Source organism: Oryza sativa, chromosome 6 (assembly GCF_034140825.1).
Source record: "Oryza sativa Japonica Group chromosome 6, ASM3414082v1".
In the NCBI taxonomy this organism is placed as follows: Eukaryota; Viridiplantae; Streptophyta; class Magnoliopsida; order Poales; family Poaceae; genus Oryza; species Oryza sativa.
The window spans coordinates 18,394,661-18,413,470 of NC_089040.1; the positions used below are offsets into that span (position 1 = coordinate 18,394,661).

Below are 18,810 nucleotides of genomic sequence, written 5' to 3' on the forward strand. Positions count from 1 at the left end.
ATTCATTGTTGCATTGTTGTTATTTGTTATTCAGTGATGATTTTCCCAAATTTTCCTCAACACAATAAATACTATTCATTTCTGTGTAGTGCGTAGAACTGCAAATAAATGAACTTAGATATGAATTGAGATTTAGTTGAATTAGTACAAAATGCTAAGCATGGACATATGGTGCAAGTTGATTATTTGAAGGTGGGTAGCTTTTCTTTATGGTTTGTGCTTATCTACATATCATATGTTCCAATATACCATAAAAAATGTAGCTTTGAACAACAAAAAGCTAACATATATTATGTAGCTTCCCAAAACAAGATTAATATATATAATCTGGCCCAGCCTAGCATTCATTCGCAAATCCTGTAGTGAAATTGAGACTGCTCGACCTCGGAAGCTAATTCGCGTGTAGGTGGCGCTTCTATTCTATCCTAGGTCATTTTAGATATTACAAAGTTTCCAAGCACATTCAATTCTCCATTCTAAATAGTTAGGGATAAATTGAGTAGAGATGACAAAGTGTGGCAAGGCCAAGTTGGATTTGAGCTTGTGATAAGACCTACTTCACTTATTATTGAGGAGAGAAATTGAGAGGAAATCATCGGTTCCACTATCAGCTATAATAGTGCGTGTGGGTCCTACCCGATGCTATGTTAAATATATCAACTTGGATATCTTGTAGATCAATGACAAAGCATGTTAAATGGGTGGATGGATGTATCCCCAATGTTCAAAGTACAATGATCAAATTTCCCAATTTAGGAGTAGGATGGAAATTAAATCAAGAGTAGAGATGAGAGACAACATTTTCCTAATGATAATTACCAGCTATAATCTGTACCAAGATTTAGTTTGAATCAAAAGACATATTTGTCTCTAAGTCAATTTGTTCGTTTTCCATGTTTTTGGATCTGGATGGTATCTTGGGACAAGTTTGGGGATCGACGATGTATTTTTACTCTTTGTTAAAAATTGATTTAAATCTGAATTAATAATTTTCAAATTTTATATTTTTATACTTCCAACATTAATGTTTACTATTTTTTTTATAGGCAATGTTTACTATTTTTATTTAGATCCTACTTTTTCAAAAATAATTGTAATTATTTCAACATTAACAATTGAAAATTTTGAAATTTCCAAATACAAGGTAGTAGTTGATCCTCAATGTTTGTTTTGAATATTTATTGTTTGATTTTTCATGATTGAGCAGTTTTAATGTTTGAAATCTAACTCTTTTCTGTCCTATGCTTATTTTATTTCTCCAACTAGATTACTACTAGAACAATACAACAAGTACACCTGGTGGCAATGTAATGAAGCGCTAAGATTGGGGCATGATTTAGTAGTTTAAATATTTGAGATCTAACCCTTTTGTCCCATGCTTATTTTATTTCTCCGACTGAATTACTACTGGAGCAATACAACAAAAATACCTAGTAATGATGTGATGAAGCACTAACATTGTGGAATGGATGCAGGGTTTCCCTTATTGCGATAACCGGGTTTACCTTTTATCCTCTATTGAAATATTTTTAGGTAAGAATTCAAAGTTTCAAAGTACTAGTCAAAATTTCACTTAAAAATCAACATCATTTTGGGTTATGAAGTGGGACATAAAAGTATGGAAGAAAGTCCGGCACAAAAAATATCAGATGTATAAATGTCAACACATGGCAAGATTGGAATTTTGTATTCAATTTGTTCTTTTGTTATTTTTCAATTTGTTTTGCTATTGCACATATAGTTGAACACATATGGAGGTACTTTCTATTGTTTTTCTATTGTGAGCTTCAATTTTTTTGTGGCAATCAAATTCATTTCATCTCAGTTTGTAAATGTACCCATTTGCTTCCAACGACTAGATAAAACGATGAATATGCACCCCTTCCTGACCTCATAAACTGTGAGATCTTTGCAAAAAATATTCTACATATGAATATATTTTTCAAATAATGATATCTGAATTTCTTAAAATATCGTTTTAATTCTATTTTCAACTTTATAATAGTTAATTAACTCATTTGAAAGCATGAATCCATTCAACCATTCAGCGCAAAATAATTACTAAATCCCATGATCTTAAGCTCTGACTGAAATGGAAAATTTTCACTATCAATAGTGAAACTTTCTATAAACTTCCAAAGTTCTTTGTAGAACAAGTACAATAGTACTCCATCCATCCCAAAATAAACAAACCTTATACAGGAGTGTCCAGATTCATCGTATTAGGATGTGTCACATCCCGTACGATGTTGGTTTATTTTGGGACGGAGAGAGTAGGTTATAAGGGCAAGAGCAATAAAAAAGATGGTTGATTACTCTGAACTCTGTCCAAATCAGCTAGAGCAGGGTCTACAACCGACACATACACAAGCCATCTCTATGCACATTTTATGACACCGGAGATGCCTTTCTTTATTCGTTCATAAGCCAGTATTTTTTTTCACAGGAGGTAAAACTAATCTAGAAACTCGTGTTCTGCTAGCACCAGATTAAGCGTCTACTCCTCTCTCTCTCTCCCTCTCTCATGTCCTCTCTCTTCCACGTAGGTGTATTGTTGGCGGTTGTTAATGACAAATTTTATGCCACCAATACTTGCATAAAACCATAAAAATAAAACATCCAACATAGTGAAAATGTTAAATTCTGACATATTCCACGAGTATTGGCGTATATTTGTATGCAGGTAATAAACCACCAGAGTTGGACCAAAAATAGACTTGAGTGAAGAATAATTCCTATCCATACTACGAGTGGGCCAGAAACTACCGAAGAGCATCATTAATTGGGCTTTCCACTAGCAGAAATGGATAGAGGAGGCAGAGAAGGAGTAACAGGCCGAAGATGGGCTCTGTCGGGCCAGACCTGGGTTCACTCCCACGGCCGTTCGATCTGGGGCTTCGCGTGGACGGTCCAGATGAGCTCCTGAATGACGGTTGGAGGGCAGAAGTGTCTTTTCACGTTCCATAACCGTCATACCTGCCCCTATATAAAGACCTCACCTCACTCACTCCAATACACAAGCTAAATTATAAGAGGCTCTACTGTACTATACTGTATACTAGATTGGGAAGAGAGTAGAGTAGAAGTCGGAGGAATTCCGGAGTTGTCGGTAATCCTCTCCCTATTTCTTTACGCTCTGTTAATTACTCTAGTTATAATAGAATTATCTTTTGAGTAATTTAGTTTTGCTTGGTGAGAATTATCTCTTGGTTAGTTCCTATTTAGAGTACGGGATCATCGTTCACTATAATCAACTAAAATATAGTGATTTACTTTGGTGTGTAGCTAACATTAAAGTAAGTAATTAATCTGCTTAGACGTGGTGTCTAGGTAATTAATTTCTGGTGTTTGCTCTGCATCTCACAATAGGTGTGAGGTGGGTATAGAGGTGGTGACAGTCCTCACGACACTGAAGTCCTCCCGGGTGTGCAGTAGAGCGATATCTGGGAGCAGCGAGCTGGACAGTGCCCGAAGTACCTCATTAGGATTAAAGTTAAGCTTTCCGTAGACACTGTTCTCCACCGGTGAAATCTCTCTATCCTTGGCCTATCTTTAGCTTCGTGTCCTTGGATGAACTTAAACCGGAGTTAACACACATGTTCCCTATGGAAATCGATACCTAAGAATACTCCCAGATGAAGTGCTACATCGGTATTTTTCGTCCGCTTGCGGATTTTATCTGTAAGGTTAAGAAATACCAACATGTATGGTGACGTGGCTTGGCTATTAGTTGACTGGGATGGGGTTATTGTACATGTCCTAAGCCAACTATAAGCACATGTCAAGGAGATATAGATTTATGGTTGTATGTTTGTATGAGATGTGTGACTAGATTTTAATGATAAAGTATATATTTATATGTAACTATTATATGAACAGACTATTAAATTGGATATAAATGATACATTTTTAGATGATATGTATATTTTTAGAGTGCCTATTTGGTAGAGCTGCAACTCTTAAATTTATCTCCAGAAGTTAAATCTAGAGTGGAGTTGTGGAGTAGCCTAAATTCATGGCCTGTTTGGCACAACTCCAACCCCAAAATTTAGCTTTAGGAGTTGGATTTGGAGTGGAGTTGTGGAAAGCTAAAACCCAACTTCAAATCTCTAGTTCATTTTGTGATAGCGCTCCACCCAGCTTCAGCTCCTATTTTAGGTGGAGAGACGATCAGATCGAGGCGACCAGGCGCAGGGGACCTCCATCTCCCTCCGCCAGCTCCACTTCTCGCCTCTCGTCTCTCGCATCCTCCTTATCTGGCTCATGTCTAGGTGGAGGTAGGTCACCCGAAGCAGGTTATGGTGGTGTAGATCAAGGCAGGGCGGCACCAAGAAGCTCCCGGAGGTACATCAAGCTTAAGGTCATCGTCGCTGTCATTGTTAGCTAGACGATGGCATGGTGATTCGGAGAGGAGAAATCTTATTCTTGCCAGACTTTTTTTTTGTTGGATTCTTTTTTTTCCTAGTATGTTTTCCTCTGCTCCTGGTTGTTCTAGATGAGATTTCTCATTTGAGAAAAAATCCCTCTTAAAATTTGCAATTTACATTTAGATCCGCTGGACGTTTTGTCACCATTAATATGTCATCGGATGGCTGCGAATGAGTGGGAATACGTGGCACACTTTTCCAGTCGAGAATCTAGGCTGAGTTATAATCGTGGTGCCACGTGGCCCAATCACAAGACGGAGCTGTAACCCAGAAATCGGTATATAAGATTTTAGGTGGAGCTAAAATTATTTGGCTGAGCTCCAGCTCCAAGAGAGGTGGAGCTAGAGCTAGAGCTGTGCCAAACAGGCCTGTAAGGCATCAATTGTTATTTGTGGAGGGTTGTTTCACAATTTCTCCAAATTTCGGAGATCTCCCCGCAATTTGGACTGGAAACGATCACTCGCTCCCTTGTCCCCTATCCTCTCGCCGCTGGGGCGCTGGGCGCTGCCTGCCGCCTCCAATGGCTAAACCCCTCCTCCTCCCCGCTACCGTCGCGGCGGCAGCAGCAGCTCGCCTCCCCTCCCGCCTCGCCGTCGGCGCGGCCCCGCCATTCCGCGTCCTCCCCTTCTTCCTCTGCCCGCCGCCTCAGAGCCGCAGCCTCTCCTTCTCCCCCGTCTCCGCCGTGTCCACGGCCGGCAAGCGCGGCAGGTCGCCGCCGCCGCCGCCGAGCCCGGTCATCAGCGAGGGCAGGGATGACGAGGACGCCGCCGTCGGCCGCCCCGTCTGCCCCGGCTGCGGCGTGTTCATGCAGGACGCCGACCCCAACCTGCCCGGCTTCTTCAAGAACCCCTCCCGCCTCTCCGACGACGAGATGGGGGAAGACGGGTCGCCTCCTCTTGCCGCCGAGCCTGATGGATTTCTTGGAGACGACGAGGAGGACGGTGCGCCGTCGGAATCTGATCTTGCCGCCGAATTGGACGGTCTGGACAGCGATTTGGATGAATTTCTTGAAGAAGAGGATGAGAATGGAGAGGATGGGGCGGAGATGAAGGCTGACATAGATGCCAAGATCGATGGCTTCTCGAGCGACTGGGACTCGGATTGGGATGAGGAGATGGAAGACGAGGAGGAGAAATGGAGGAAAGAACTGGATGGTTTCACCCCACCGGGAGTTGGGTATGGAAAGATCACTGAGGAGACACTCGAGAGATGGAAGAAGGAGAAGCTGTCCAAGTCCGAGAGGAAACGCCGGGCACGGGAAGCCAAGAAGGCCGAGGCCGAGGAGGACGCCGCCGTGGTCTGTGCCCGGTGCCACTCACTGAGGAATTATGGGCATGTGAAGAATGACAAGGCTGAGAATTTGATCCCGGACTTCGATTTCGATCGGTTCATATCGTCCCGTCTGATGAAACGTTCAGCTGGCACACCGGTTATCGTCATGGTAGCGGATTGCGCGGACTTTGACGGCTCATTCCCAAAGAGGGCTGCCAAGTCGCTGTTCAAGGCGCTCGAGGGGCGGGGAACTTCTAAGTTGAGTGAAACGCCAAGGCTTGTTCTTGTTGGAACGAAGGTGGATTTGCTGCCATGGCAGCAAATGGGAGTGAGGCTGGAGAAGTGGGTGAGAGGCCGAGCTAAGGCTTTCGGAGCACCAAAGCTGGATGCTGTTTTCTTGATCAGTGTTCATAAGGATTTGTCTGTCAGAAACTTGATCTCATATGTCAAGGAACTAGCTGGGCCCCGTAGCAATGTTTGGGTGATTGGTGCACAGAATGCTGGGAAATCCACTCTAATTAATGCATTTGCAAAGAAACAAGGTGTCAAAATCACAAGGTTGACTGAGGCTGCTGTGCCAGGAACTACATTAGGAATCTTGAGAATAACAGGTGTTTTGCCAGCAAAGGCTAAAATGTATGACACTCCTGGCTTATTGCATCCATATATAATGTCAATGAGATTAAACAGTGAGGAACGCAAGATGGTTGAAATTCGGAAAGAACTCCGGCCAAGGTGCTTCAGGGTGAAGGTAGTTTTTTAGTCTATTACATTTCTACTAATCATGTTATTTCCTTGTAAAAGTACTTGACCTATTAATGACTAACTATTGCCTATATAGAACAGTTTATCTACTGGGGTTCATAGCTAGAAATGACTTATCTCATTCAATCTGTTGTGCCAATAGTCTCATTTTGTTTGAAGCGAAACAGTATCCTCAAGCTTTTGTTAGTCCTTTATTAGCTTTGTGGTCACTGCTCAAGCTTGAAATGTATAAATATAGACACATGACAAAATCTGAACATGTGCAAGTTCTCCACTCTGTATCACTTTAAGGCTTAATGTCGTACTTGTAGTTACTCCTAGGTTCCTTTTGTAGTAACTTATTAATATTGATGAAATTGTGTACTAGTGATAGTATAGTTAATCACACATTAAACAGTGTCGGTCAGAGGTAGTACTATATTTTGACTTTTGAAACACTTTGCACTGAGTATCCCTTGGATGGTTTAGTGACCTAAACTTGTACTATCAAACACTTCACACATTAGCAGCCTCTATCAGTCCTCAACTCGTACTATCAAAGTTTCAAACATTATGGTTGTCCATACTTCTATGTTGTGTCATGATCTGTGAGATTCCGTTGATCCCTCCAATGGTTGTAAAATGTTTCAGGCAGGACAATCTGTACATATTGGAGGTTTAACACGACTTGATGTGTTAAAAGCTTCAGTCCAAACTATCTACATAACTGTTTGGGCATCTCCTAGTGTGTCCCTCCATCTGGGGAAGACTGAAAATGCTGAAGAACTGCGGGACAAACATTTTGGCATCAGACTTCAGGTATGCCCAACAGTACATTTAATTATAGAATATAGTACTATATTTAATGGGAACATAATACTTGAAGATTACATCAAAGTAAGGCTATTCTATGGAACGGTAGTGTATCCCACATGCTAGTCGAATAAACAAGCACATGTGAAATTCTGGTTGTCTAAAATCTAAGGGTTAAACACCTGTTGCACAGACAAAGTTCTGTTAATTTTTTGAAGAGCACTGCCGGTGCTACCACTGCTCTATTATAAGTGTTTATGTAGTTGGGTTATTATCACTGACAAGAGAAGCATTGGAACAAAAATAAACATACTTTTTCCATCTTTGTCAAACTGATTTATATGCTGTTGTTATTCAGCCACCGATCAGGCCAGAGCGAGTTGCCGAATTAGGTCACTGGACGGAAAGACAGATTGATGTGTCGGGGGTCAGTTGGGATGTGAACAGTATGGATATTGCTATTTCGGGGTTAGGCTGGTATTCCTTGGGCCTGAAAGGAAATGCCACAGTTGCGGTGTGGACTTTCGATGGCATTGATGTGACACGGCGTGATGCGATGATTCTTCACCGAGCTCAGTTCCTCGAAAGGCCTGGATTTTGGCTACCCATCGCCATCGCCAATGCTATAGGTGAGGAGACCAGGAAGAAGAATGAGAGAAGGAAGAAGGCTGAGCAAAGAGATGATCTCCTTTTGGAAGAAAGCGCCGAGGATGATGTGGAGGTGCTCATATAGTTGACACATGACTCACTAGGAAACATATTTTTCAAGTTGATCAATGAGAAATCATTTTCAGGATAGAAAGTAGAAGCATACATATGTTGTTAAAAGAATAGTTCTTGAATTTCTTTAGCGAGAGGCAGCCCCTGAGTGTAATAGGTAATCTTTGTGTGAGAATGTTTACTTGGAATGGAAACATTTGTTTTGTAGCAATAGGCATCGATGAAAGTTTTATATATTCCTTGTTTATTACTCGCTCCATTTCATATCATATTATAAGATGAACTTTTTTCTTAATCAAACTTATTAAATTTACCAAGTTAATAGAAAAACAAAGCAACATGTTCAACACCAAATAAACATATTGTTTTGTGAATGTTAGCATTTAATAAAACTAATTTGATGTTATAACAATTGCTATATTTCTCTAAAAACTTATTAAAAATGGATGGAGTATTTCTTAGTCCGAGCACATATTCTGAACTGGCTATGTTTGTCTTTTTCTGGGAACGATTACTGGAAACTGTCTGTTAATCTTTGTCAAAGCAGTGTATGGTTTGATTCAAGCCTAAGTTGAAGCCCCGAAGACAAAGATCCAGTTGAAAGGGGAATAGCTCTTTTGTAAGCTCACTATCCTCTCCAGTTCTCCATTGCATTGATGTGAATCGTCTATGTTTTGATCGGGTTGATAAGACGACTGCAACGAGACAATTCTATAGGAGGAATGTTGGAAGTCCATCTTTCCCTTTCATCCTATGAAATCTGATATAGTGGTGTGATCAATTTGTTAAAGAAGTTACTTGCTACACTATGAAGTATGAACAGAAAAAATATAACTTGTCAATGAAATGTGGGAGTTGATTGAAACTTGGAACTTTTCAATACTACACGAGTTTCATCAAATATCTACATAAATCATATATCATTATCATAAGGAGTTACCTCTTTTTTTTTCCTTATTGGCATGCAAGACCCACATTATATGCTTTAGAGATAGTAGAAACTAGCAATAAATTCATGCCCTAACCAAATTTATAGGCCTTTAAAATTTGTTTGCTATCAGGCGTAGCCAAAATTTAAACTTTTAAACTTAATTTTAGAGTTAATTTAGGGATTTATTGTCTATTTCCTCGAATTGACTTTATATACCATCAAATTGACCTGGTTGCTTCATTCACGTAATGTCGGCTTACCACAGTAAAAACACATTGGTCTCGTTCTTTTCTTCAACAAGAGTTGGATGAAGATTAAGATTTTCATGGCACGCTTTTCAAACTGCTAAATGGTGTGTTTCGTGAGAAAACTTTTTATATAAAAGTTGCTCTAAAATATCATATTAATCTATTTTTTAAGTTTGTAATAATTAAAACTCAATTAATCATATGTTAATACCACCTCGTTTTGCGTAAAAACTTCATCTTCATATATTCAGGAGAAAAAGAACACCACCATTGTGCGTGACTAATTTGGATGGAACCATACACCACAACTCACAGTATCAATGGTACCAAGGGGTCGTTTGATTCATTACTTCACCTTGTCAAGTCACACCTTAGTTATGCCACAGTCTGTTATGTAAATATTTATTTCACGGTCACAACTTAGGCTGCATTCGTTTTTTTGGTTTGGAGAAAGACTTTCAGCGCAAACGAAACGAGAAATTAATTATTAACCACCATAAACTTGAAAGATAGATTTCATGACCGTACTTTTGTGCCATGCCACACTTCGTTAGGCGTGGGAAACTTAGATACCAACGAAACAGCTTTTGCTTATTATCAAAAAGATCATACTCAACATTCTTCCATGTAGATTTATCTATAGGTCAAAGTTTCAACTAGATTTTATTTGGACTGCGATATATCAACATCGAGGTGTATATTTTTTAATGAGCGAATGATTTTTTACTCTCATAGTGAAACTATTACGTCAAAACGATTTGCTGCAACTTTAAATAGAACTTCCAACAGTGCTTGTGATTTTATCAGAGAACTTTACAAAATAGAACTTTTGTTCAACTAAGATCTGATCCACCAGTCTGCAGGTACACATATAATACATTGTTTTTTAAGATAAAGTATTACTCTTACTAACTTCCTTCATTGCAAATATAGGAACCTAGTATCGGATAAGACACGTTCCAGTGCTACTAGATTATTATATTATGAAATGGAGAGAATACATTGTTATAAGTTGGGTCTAAGTTGAGTCTACATATTAAACACGCATTATAGTCCCAGATAAAATAGTTTAATATTGTTATAACCTTGTAAAATGCCCGATTAAAAGTATAGTAAATTGGTAAGTATGACCGGATATTCCGAAGTTTCGTGAAATTTACTTTCGAAATTGATGCGTTTGATTTTTGTCGTCCATCATCTGTGAACAGCTCAATTAGCAGCGCCTACGTGCGTCGAGGAGGAGGATAAAACAAAGCTCTTCGGTCGATGCGAATGCGATGCGCACGGCCCAAAATGGACGCCGTCCGATGAGGCCACCGCCGCAAAAACCCTAGCTCTCGCCCTCTCCCTCCCCCTCCCCCTCCCCCTCCCCCTCCCTGCCACCCATGGCCACCGCCACCGCGTACACCCTCCGCCTCTCCCCGCCGCCGCCGTCGCCATCCCCTCGCCGGCAGCAGCACCACCACGCCCCGCTCCTCCCCCAGCGCCCCCGCAGCCGCCGCGGGGCCACCGCGAGGGCGGCGGCGGCGGCCAGCTGGGCACCGACGGACCGCGGCAGCGACGACGGGCTCGGCGGCTGGTGGCTCCCAGTCCCCGAGCAGCAGCAGCAGCAGAAGCAGCCGGCGGAGCGCGGGAGGGAAGGTGGGGGCGGATCTCTTCTGTCCGATTCGATCGCTCGATGAGGGCTTTGAGCGGATCTCTTCTCTTTTGTTTCTGCAGTGGGGATTGGGATTGCGGGTTCCCGAAGAGCTCTCGCGGTCGGGCTGGGGGCTTCGGCGGCGATCGCATTGGTGGGGATGATGTGGCACTTGCCGTCGTCGAGGAAGTGTGAGTTGCTCACTGGTTTATCTCCATTTTGATTATGAACACCATACTTCGGTGGTGTTGCCTATTTCACTGTGTGTTTGAATGCTAAATGTATGGGATGGATTGAGGAGCTTCAGTTATCCATTCCAGTGGGACGCTTAGCTATGACAGGGTAAGAGAATCTGCTGGCTGCTGCTGCCGCTAGTTACAAGGGGAAAGGAGAATGCAGTTGAGCATTATAGATTAGATTGTCTTAATTCATGTTACCTTAGTGCATAAATTATTCTCAATCGTCATCCCTGCTGCTTATGTTTTGCTGCTTGTTGTATTTTCTTACTTTCGGTTGTTGCCTTGTTGCGAACTGTCTACTTTTGTACAAAATCAGCCGGTGCTAAATTAGGTTGGAATCTGCTATGTTCATTCTGGTGTTAAGAGTTCAGTTACCTTTTGCTTTGTAAATACTGAATATGCTTTGTTCAGTGCATTGTGTTGGAGATCCTCAATGCAATATGTGAACACACGATTGCTTGACATTGTTTTCGAACACTTAAATAAATTGTAAAAAATAATGCTGTGTTCAGGTTTGCAGCAATTTGTACATGCCCCATTACACTATGTTCAAGAGAAGTTATCAACACTGGAGTCAAAAGAGACTCCCGAGGAGGATGCAGGTGACAAGGAGTGGGATAATATTGATGTTTCAAAGACAGCTAATGACGAGAGGGTTGATACAAAAACTGATGATTCAAGCCAAAACCACATGCCAGCTGGTGGTGTACATGTTCTATTTAGAGCTCCTGTAGATCCCATGCACGAGGAGGCTTTCTCTATATTGAAGAAGCTACAGGTATGCCAGACTTGTTTGTAGCTTGTTGAAATATATCAAATCATAAATGTCCTGCTACCTACTCTGTATTGTTGAAGCATTGTTTTTTGACTTCGTTGGTGAATAAGCTGCTCATTTACCTTACCTTGTGTTCTCTTTTTTTTGGGTCTTACACAGTATATTCTGAAAATGATTAGCTAGGTAGGATACATTATGCACTTGCATGCTACTGAGACAACTGCTATTTTTGTATTAATTTGAAGGTCTGTAGTTCTTTCAACAGAAGTTGCTATAATTCTTAAATCTCAATACTCCACATAGTTTGCTAGGATGAATTTAATTTAAAGTTTTATTTATCCTTCTAGCTACCTTCTATTAATTTATCAACTCCAGTTTCATATGATATCTGATGTCATGGTTCAAGAAGGCACTAGGCGCTAGAGGGTCAGCAGCTCTGGCACCTAGGACCAACATGGCTTGTAAATACCAAGCAATTAGCGATAAAATTACATAAAAGTTAACCATTGACCACTAAAATAGCAGGACAAGAGACCCCAAGGTTAGTTAGCCACCTAGTGCACCATCTAATGCCTAATCTGGGTGGCTACTTGGTGTCTCGCGCCTAATAGGTGCATAGGGTCGATTTTTAGAAATGTGATATTGCTCTTACTCCCTCCGTTTCACAATGTAAGTCATTCTAGCATTTTTCACATTCATATTAATGTTAATGAATCTAGACATATATATCTATCTAGATTCATTAACATGAATATGAATATAGGAAATGCTAGAATGACTTACATTGTGAAACGGAGGAAGTACATTTGTAAATTTTGTCTTTAAGTTTGATCTGCAGTTTCATTGAATAATAATTGGTCCATTCTTGTGGAGTATCATTTGACTAGTGATTGATCAAAACACAATAAATAAGCTTGACCGCTTGGATTATTTTTAATGATACCATTACTTTCAACATATGACCAAGTGATTTAATTCTTACAAATGTTATCCAAAGATATTCTCATCAACTTCTGTGCTTGATCAGATAATTGAAAAAGATGCTAGCTCCAGCGACTTTTGTTCTCGAAGGGAATTCGCAAGATGGTTCATTAAGTTACACTCAAAATTAGAAAGGTAGCAAAACAAAGCCATATATATTTTTTGCTTGATATTTTAGTATTGCCTTCTTTATGATATTGTTTTGCAGGAAAAAGATGCATAGGATCATCCCTAATAGATTAACTTTTGGATCAGTCAGAAGTGCCTTCGACGATATAGATGCTGATGACCCAGATTTCTTGTACATCCAATGTAAGTTGTTATTATACTGATGGTTACTGAACTCACTCAACAATGCTCTTAGATATCGGAGCCTGTCTTCATTTGCCTGCCTTCTCTACGCTACTTTGGCCATGATTTTCTTGTTAAGGAGTACTCCATTGGATTTCCAGATGCCTATAATTTAATAGCATGTGATTATAAACTCTAATTTTGTCCATTACAAAAAAAAAAAAGCTTTAGGAGAATCAGGCATTGTATCTAGCAAGTTATCGAACTTCCTGGGAACATCAACAAGTGGTTCTTCTAGTGACAGTGGAAATTCAAACTTCCTACCCAACAGGTACGTATGAAATTTCTGTTATCCCTTTATTGACAGCTAATACATTTTTCTTACTTGTTATGTTCTTTTCTTTTGTGTGTGGTGGTTTTAGTTATCTATCACGTTTTGATCTTGTTAATTGGAAAGCACTAGTGGAGCATCCATTTGCAACTGAACTAGACCAGAAGGTACATATATCTTTTGTTCTTATGATATTCTGCAATGTTTCTATAATATTACTTGGTTTCATTCTTTTGTAAATCCTGACTCTGGTTACAGTCCAGATGCTGAGTAAAAATGTTCGCATTTTGGATTTGAGGGCTTGGCCTGATGTACCATCATCTATACTTGTAGATTTGATGGGTGGTGAACAGAGCATCATCAGCAAAGTTTTTGGTATGATTTGTTAGTAGTCTTTATTTTGTGTTGATGTTTTGACCGAATGATTCTTAATTTACTAAGATTATGGTTATTCTGTTATGCTAACTTAGGCATAGCAAGACCTATTATTCCCTAAAGCATTGTGTGCTTATACTAGTGGTTTGAATATTCGTTTTGTTTTGTTACTTTTTTTGAACCTTCTTAAATTTTGATTTTGAAAATGAACCCCTCCAAAACTTATTTTCAGAATTCTGAACCTTTTAACCATGCCAGCCCGCATGGCATGGCAAAACAACACTGACACGCCAACCACAGCAGGTGTGATATTTTTGTCCTACCACACCAGACAACGCTGCCATGCCACCCAGAGCAGGCGTGATAGTTTTGTTCTGCCACGCCAGCTAGAGTGGCGTGGCAAGACAGACAATGCTGCCACGGCAGCCAGACCGGCGTGGCAGTATTGTTTTGCCACGCCAGCCTGATTGGCTTGGCCAAAGGTTCAAATCTTGAAAATAAGTTTTGGAAGGGTTTATTTTCAAAATTATTAAAAATTAAAGGTTCAAAAAGTTATAAAAAAAATATGATGCTTGCCATTCCGTAATTTGTTTCAATTTAACTGTTATGAAAATAGAGCTTATGGAAGAACATTGTCTATGCTGATTTTCGTGCATGGACATGTTTCCCATCAGTATAAGATGTAGTTCAGTCTGATTCTAAACCTTTCTTTCTTCTGCCTTTTTTGTGACTGATTTTGTTATCCATATCCTTGTGTCCCGTGACCAAAGAAAAGGTCATAGCTATCCTGTTTCAATGTACTTCAGCTGACTTGAACAATAATTACATTTTGTAGGAAACACAAGATGCCTTCAACCACATAAACCTGTTACAAAAGCACAAGCAGCTGCTGCACTGACCAGTGGCCGAATGGAAGAAGTAATACGTGATGAATTGAACAGACTAGAAGCAGAGAATCAATCCCAGCTTTCTGTTATGGGTGAAATAATGGAAGAGTTAATTAATAGAGGAGATATAAAAAGATATTGGGAGGACAAGATGAAAGTGGAGGAAATCCGTGAGGTTGCAGTTGATAAGCAGCTTCAACATGTGCTGCAAGAGCTTGCAAATGAGAAAACAGATAGAGAAAAGGAACTTGCGGTCTTACTGAAAGAGAGAACAGCTCTAGAACATCAGAATCAGGAACTTATGAATTTGAGGTCAGAGATTGATGGGATGTATGATAGACTAGCCATGGAAAGTCTAGAGGTCATGACTGAGGAACAAAACCTGGAAAAGCTCTCACTTGATGTGAATAGGAAGCATCAAGCTGTCTCTGAATCCAAATCTTATCTTGAAGCTGAGAAGGAAGCTCTTACTATGCTAAGGTCTGTCTTTATACAGTCTTTACATTTTCCTTTTAATTATTACCTGATATTTTCATATTTGAAAACTATTAGCGCCTGCACTTGTATGAATACATGTAATGTAATGCGCAGTAGTTCAGAACTAGATGCTTTCTTTACTCCTTTAAAGGAGCTGGTAGTTTAGATGCTGTGGTTTAAACCCAACTCTTTCACTTGAAAATATTTTTCTGGATATATCTTCATAGATGTTGCTGCTATCTGTATGATCTTTTGCAAACACATGCAAGTAGTTTGGTAGCTGGTTAATCTGATGTGAACTATGTACCCAACTCTTAGATTTGATTTAGTTTGCATATCTTAGATTCCGAACAATAAAGTAACCCTTTACTGAACTTTTAACATGAACGCTCTAAAATTCTACTATATTTGATGGTTTTGAAGAAATGCTGAAGATCAGTCATCAGAATAAAATTTAAGAAAGGTCATTTTGGAGTCTTGAACTCTTTTTGAAGTCTATTTTTCAGCCTGAACTAAAAAAAAGGGTTGTTTCACCCTCAACTTCTAAAACCAGACAATAAACACCCTGGAACCTATTCTATAGTGGTTTTGTTTGAAAGAATGGTTGCTTTTGCACATCACTTAGCTCTGCATCAGTGGTACTTGTCCAATAGAAAGTTCATGTTAGAGAAACCCACTGCTATTTCAAACCAAACTGCTGTAGAATATAGGCTCTAGGGTGTTGTTTGTCAGGTTCTGAAAGTTAAGGGTGAAAAAAACTGGTTTTTAAGTTCCAGATGGACAGTGGCTTCTAGAAGAGTTCAAAGCCCAAAGACAGACTAACCCACAAAATTTATACTTATGGATCAGGCCAATTCTTGTAGCCATGGTATTTGAGTATTTTGGTAAGTACTACTCTGTCCCAACAAAAGACCAATTCTAGCAATGAACCTGGACATGCATGTGTCTAGCTTCCTAGCTAGGATTGTGTTTTTTTTTTTTGGGACGGAGGGGGTAAACTTGTTTAACAGTGGCGTACACCATGGTTTTAAAAGCGTCGCCTAGGCATCTGAGCACCATCAGGGATCAGAGCGTCGCCACCGCCTACCCTTCCACACGTCTTGGATCCTAATATCTCATGAAATCAGGTAGACATGGGCAAGGTGGGGTCAAGGGCGCATGCGCTGTAGTGAATTGCGCATGCTGGGAAGGAAATCGCGTGAAGATAGGATGGAAATCTCGTGTGCGACGATTTAGGGAGAGGGAAGGGTGAAAGATGGAAAGAGAATAGAGAATAGGGCGGGCAGAGATTGGAAACATAGCGACATGGGAAGATGGAAAGATAAGAGGGGAAGATGGAAAGAGGAGATGGTTGTCTCCCTCCTGCTGCTCCCTTCATCGCCAATGGATCTGTCTCCCTGCTCTTCCTCGCCCCTTCATGTTCTTCCTCTCTTTTCTGCCTCGTATATCTCTAGTATGCCTCTTGTGCTTGTGTGTAAGGCGTTGCCTTGCCTCGCCTTGTCGCTTTAAGAACACTGGTGTACACTTGTTTAACAAGTTTAACCCAAGGTGATATCAGGTCTTGTTAAACAAGTGTACACCTTGGATGCTCAAATATGTATTTTAACACTGTTTAACCCATGAATTTTGTAACAAGTTTAACCCATGAATTTTTTACACTGGCCAAATGATATCAGGTCTTGGGTGGAAGAAGAAGCAGCACGTGTACATGAACGAGCTGAAGTACTTGAGAGGGCTGTAAGGAGATGGCGAGTCCCAGCTGACTAAGCCTGCAAACTAACCTGCCCTTGCATTGTTGTATGTCAGCTTTTCTCTTAACATTTTTATGTTCTGTGGTATCAGGGCTTCGGCTGTCAGTTATAAACAATTCCTTGTCCGTAGTAGGGTAAAGTCAGTGCATGTTGCCTTGGGCCCAGAATCATTATTTTCATTTTGTGCTTCCTCGTGACTTCCTGCCTTTTAGTGTCACCGGTAAAACCCTGGTTTGTTCATAGTTTCATTTACCATGATCTATGTAGATATTGATGTTGCCTTCCTCCAAGGATGCTGTTTCACCTGGACAGTTATCTTTCACACTGGTGTACACCATTCCATTTGAGTAATAAACATGAAGTGAAGCATGTGTTTTCCTTTACACTTAGCCGTGACCCAATTCCGTGATTGTAGGTTTCAATGGTTTCTGGAGTACTTTTTTGCTAATCCTGAGCCATGTAGACACTGTGCTAACTCATGGAGTACTAGAAATGGGTGAGCTTCAGGATGGATCAGGTGCAGCAACAGGGTAGCTGAGCTGATTGACGCCCTGTCGCTAGCTACAAAACGTCAAGTAACCCATCTTCTTTCTCTTTCTGAAAGAGCACGTACACAAGCTCAGACACTGAATGAAGTTGCTGTTATGGAGCTGGAGTTCCTTCACACGCAAAATTCAGAGGCAAACATGGTGTAGGGCACGTCCACTGCTCGCTCATTGGCAAGCCTGAAATAGTTGGTGGTTGTTCGATTAATGCCTTCAATTTCTTTCCCGGTTTCCTACACTTCCCCTCTGACGTTTCCCTCTCCCGAGTGGGGCCCTTGTGAACAATCCGCTGCAATCATGCATTTGCCAATGGGGATGCTCTTTGATGATCCTTGAGGGTGGTGGCATCAGCACATTTCCTTGGGGTGTTTTGTGTGGCACTGTGGGGCGCATGTGCATGGCAACATGGCATGGCCTGAAAAATGGCATGTGGTGCACCCTCTTTCCTCAAATCTATCCGGTGGATTTCAATCCGAGCCGTCTATTTTTGATCTGATGTACGCAAAGATGCGAAAGGGTTTGTACACGGTTGGATATAAAAATGGACGGACATGATTGCAAGAAATTCTTATTGCTGAGACCCATCTGACTGCAATTGTTATAAGAAATTCAGAGTTTCAGACCATTACAGCCTTGTGGGCACCAGCCGGTGGTGTGGTCTCATGGTTTCTTAGCTGTTTTGCCATCGATTGCGCCATGGGCAAACCGGTAGCAATTGATGTTTGCTTCTGGGACTCTTGGATATGATGCATATCTGATTGATCTATATAGAACCGAACTTGATTATATTGATCATATCATGGCATGAAATGATCACACCATGAGCTTCCTGTTCATGTTTGGTCACTGGTTGGTTGGTGCCTGTCTGCTTGTTAGATATACGTGTTCATTTTTCTTGGTAAATTGGGCAAAACATGTCTTGAACCACAAGTAACACTCATCACATTGATATGCACACTGTTAGATATTATCCATGACCATGAGTGGTCTCACCAAATCTCTCTATGCATGGACAACTCTTCCTGTTTAAGTTAAGCGATATGCTACCTGCTGTGGTTCATTGTAGCAACACAATAAATGGTACAACACTTACAGCAACAAAAATATTCAGTAACTGAAGATGGACGATTTGTAACTTTATGGGTTGTTTAGATCGAGGAATCAAACTATCTAGGACGGGTAGATCAATCTTCAGATATCATCCCATGCATGATTTTGGTGAGATGACTATATTCTCTATTTTTGGATAAATTAAGCAGGTGCATTTTTCTGATAATGCTATGAAGAGGTAATACTCCATGTTCATCAAACCAAACAAGTTATAGGATCGAACAGTCAATTACTCATCGAATTCATCAAAACAAAAT

At 40.5% G+C, this 18,810-nt stretch overlaps 2 protein-coding genes across 2 annotated transcripts; both read left to right on the forward strand.

Moving 5' to 3' along the window:
- Positions 1 to 4,875: 4,875 nt before the first annotated feature.
- LOC4341108 (GTP-binding protein BRASSINAZOLE INSENSITIVE PALE GREEN 2, chloroplastic) lies at positions 4,876 to 8,226 on the forward strand. Its single transcript, XM_015785400.3, has 3 exons — positions 4,876 to 6,450; positions 7,095 to 7,262; positions 7,615 to 8,226. Exons 1-3 carry the CDS (start codon positions 4,948 to 4,950, stop codon positions 7,987 to 7,989), a joined length of 2,046 nt encoding a protein of 681 aa, XP_015640886.1. The 5' UTR covers positions 4,876 to 4,947; the 3' UTR covers positions 7,990 to 8,226.
- Positions 8,227 to 10,429: 2,203 nt separating this feature from the next.
- Positions 10,430 to 17,281, forward strand: LOC4341109 (uncharacterized). The gene is made up of 10 exons (XM_015788657.3): positions 10,430 to 10,796; positions 10,875 to 10,982; positions 11,543 to 11,808; positions 12,833 to 12,921; positions 12,995 to 13,098; positions 13,303 to 13,408; positions 13,500 to 13,575; positions 13,672 to 13,783; positions 14,619 to 15,150; positions 16,824 to 17,281. Exons 1-10 carry the CDS (start codon positions 10,541 to 10,543, stop codon positions 16,912 to 16,914), a joined length of 1,740 nt encoding a protein of 579 aa, XP_015644143.1. The 5' UTR covers positions 10,430 to 10,540; the 3' UTR covers positions 16,915 to 17,281.
- Positions 17,282 to 18,810: the final 1,529 nt, after the last annotated feature.

Bases quoted from the DNA above. Each gene is read 5' to 3' on its own strand.
- LOC4341108 (XM_015785400.3), top strand. From the start codon at position 4,948: ATGGCTAAACCCCTCCTCCTCCCCGCTACCGTCGCGGCGGCAGCAGCA. The intron at 6,451-7,094 runs GTAGTTTTTTAG...AAAATGTTTCAG, and splicing joins CAAGGTGCTTCAGGGTGAAG to GCAGGACAATCTGTACATAT. The intron at 7,263-7,614 runs GTATGCCCAACA...GTTGTTATTCAG, and splicing joins ATTTTGGCATCAGACTTCAG to CCACCGATCAGGCCAGAGCG.
- LOC4341109 (XM_015788657.3), top strand. From the start codon at position 10,541: ATGGCCACCGCCACCGCGTACACCCTCCGCCTCTCCCCGCCGCCGCCG. The intron at 12,922-12,994 runs GTAGCAAAACAA...ATTGTTTTGCAG, and splicing joins TTACACTCAAAATTAGAAAG to GAAAAAGATGCATAGGATCA. The intron at 15,151-16,823 runs GTCTGTCTTTAT...AAATGATATCAG, and splicing joins GAAGCTCTTACTATGCTAAG to GTCTTGGGTGGAAGAAGAAG.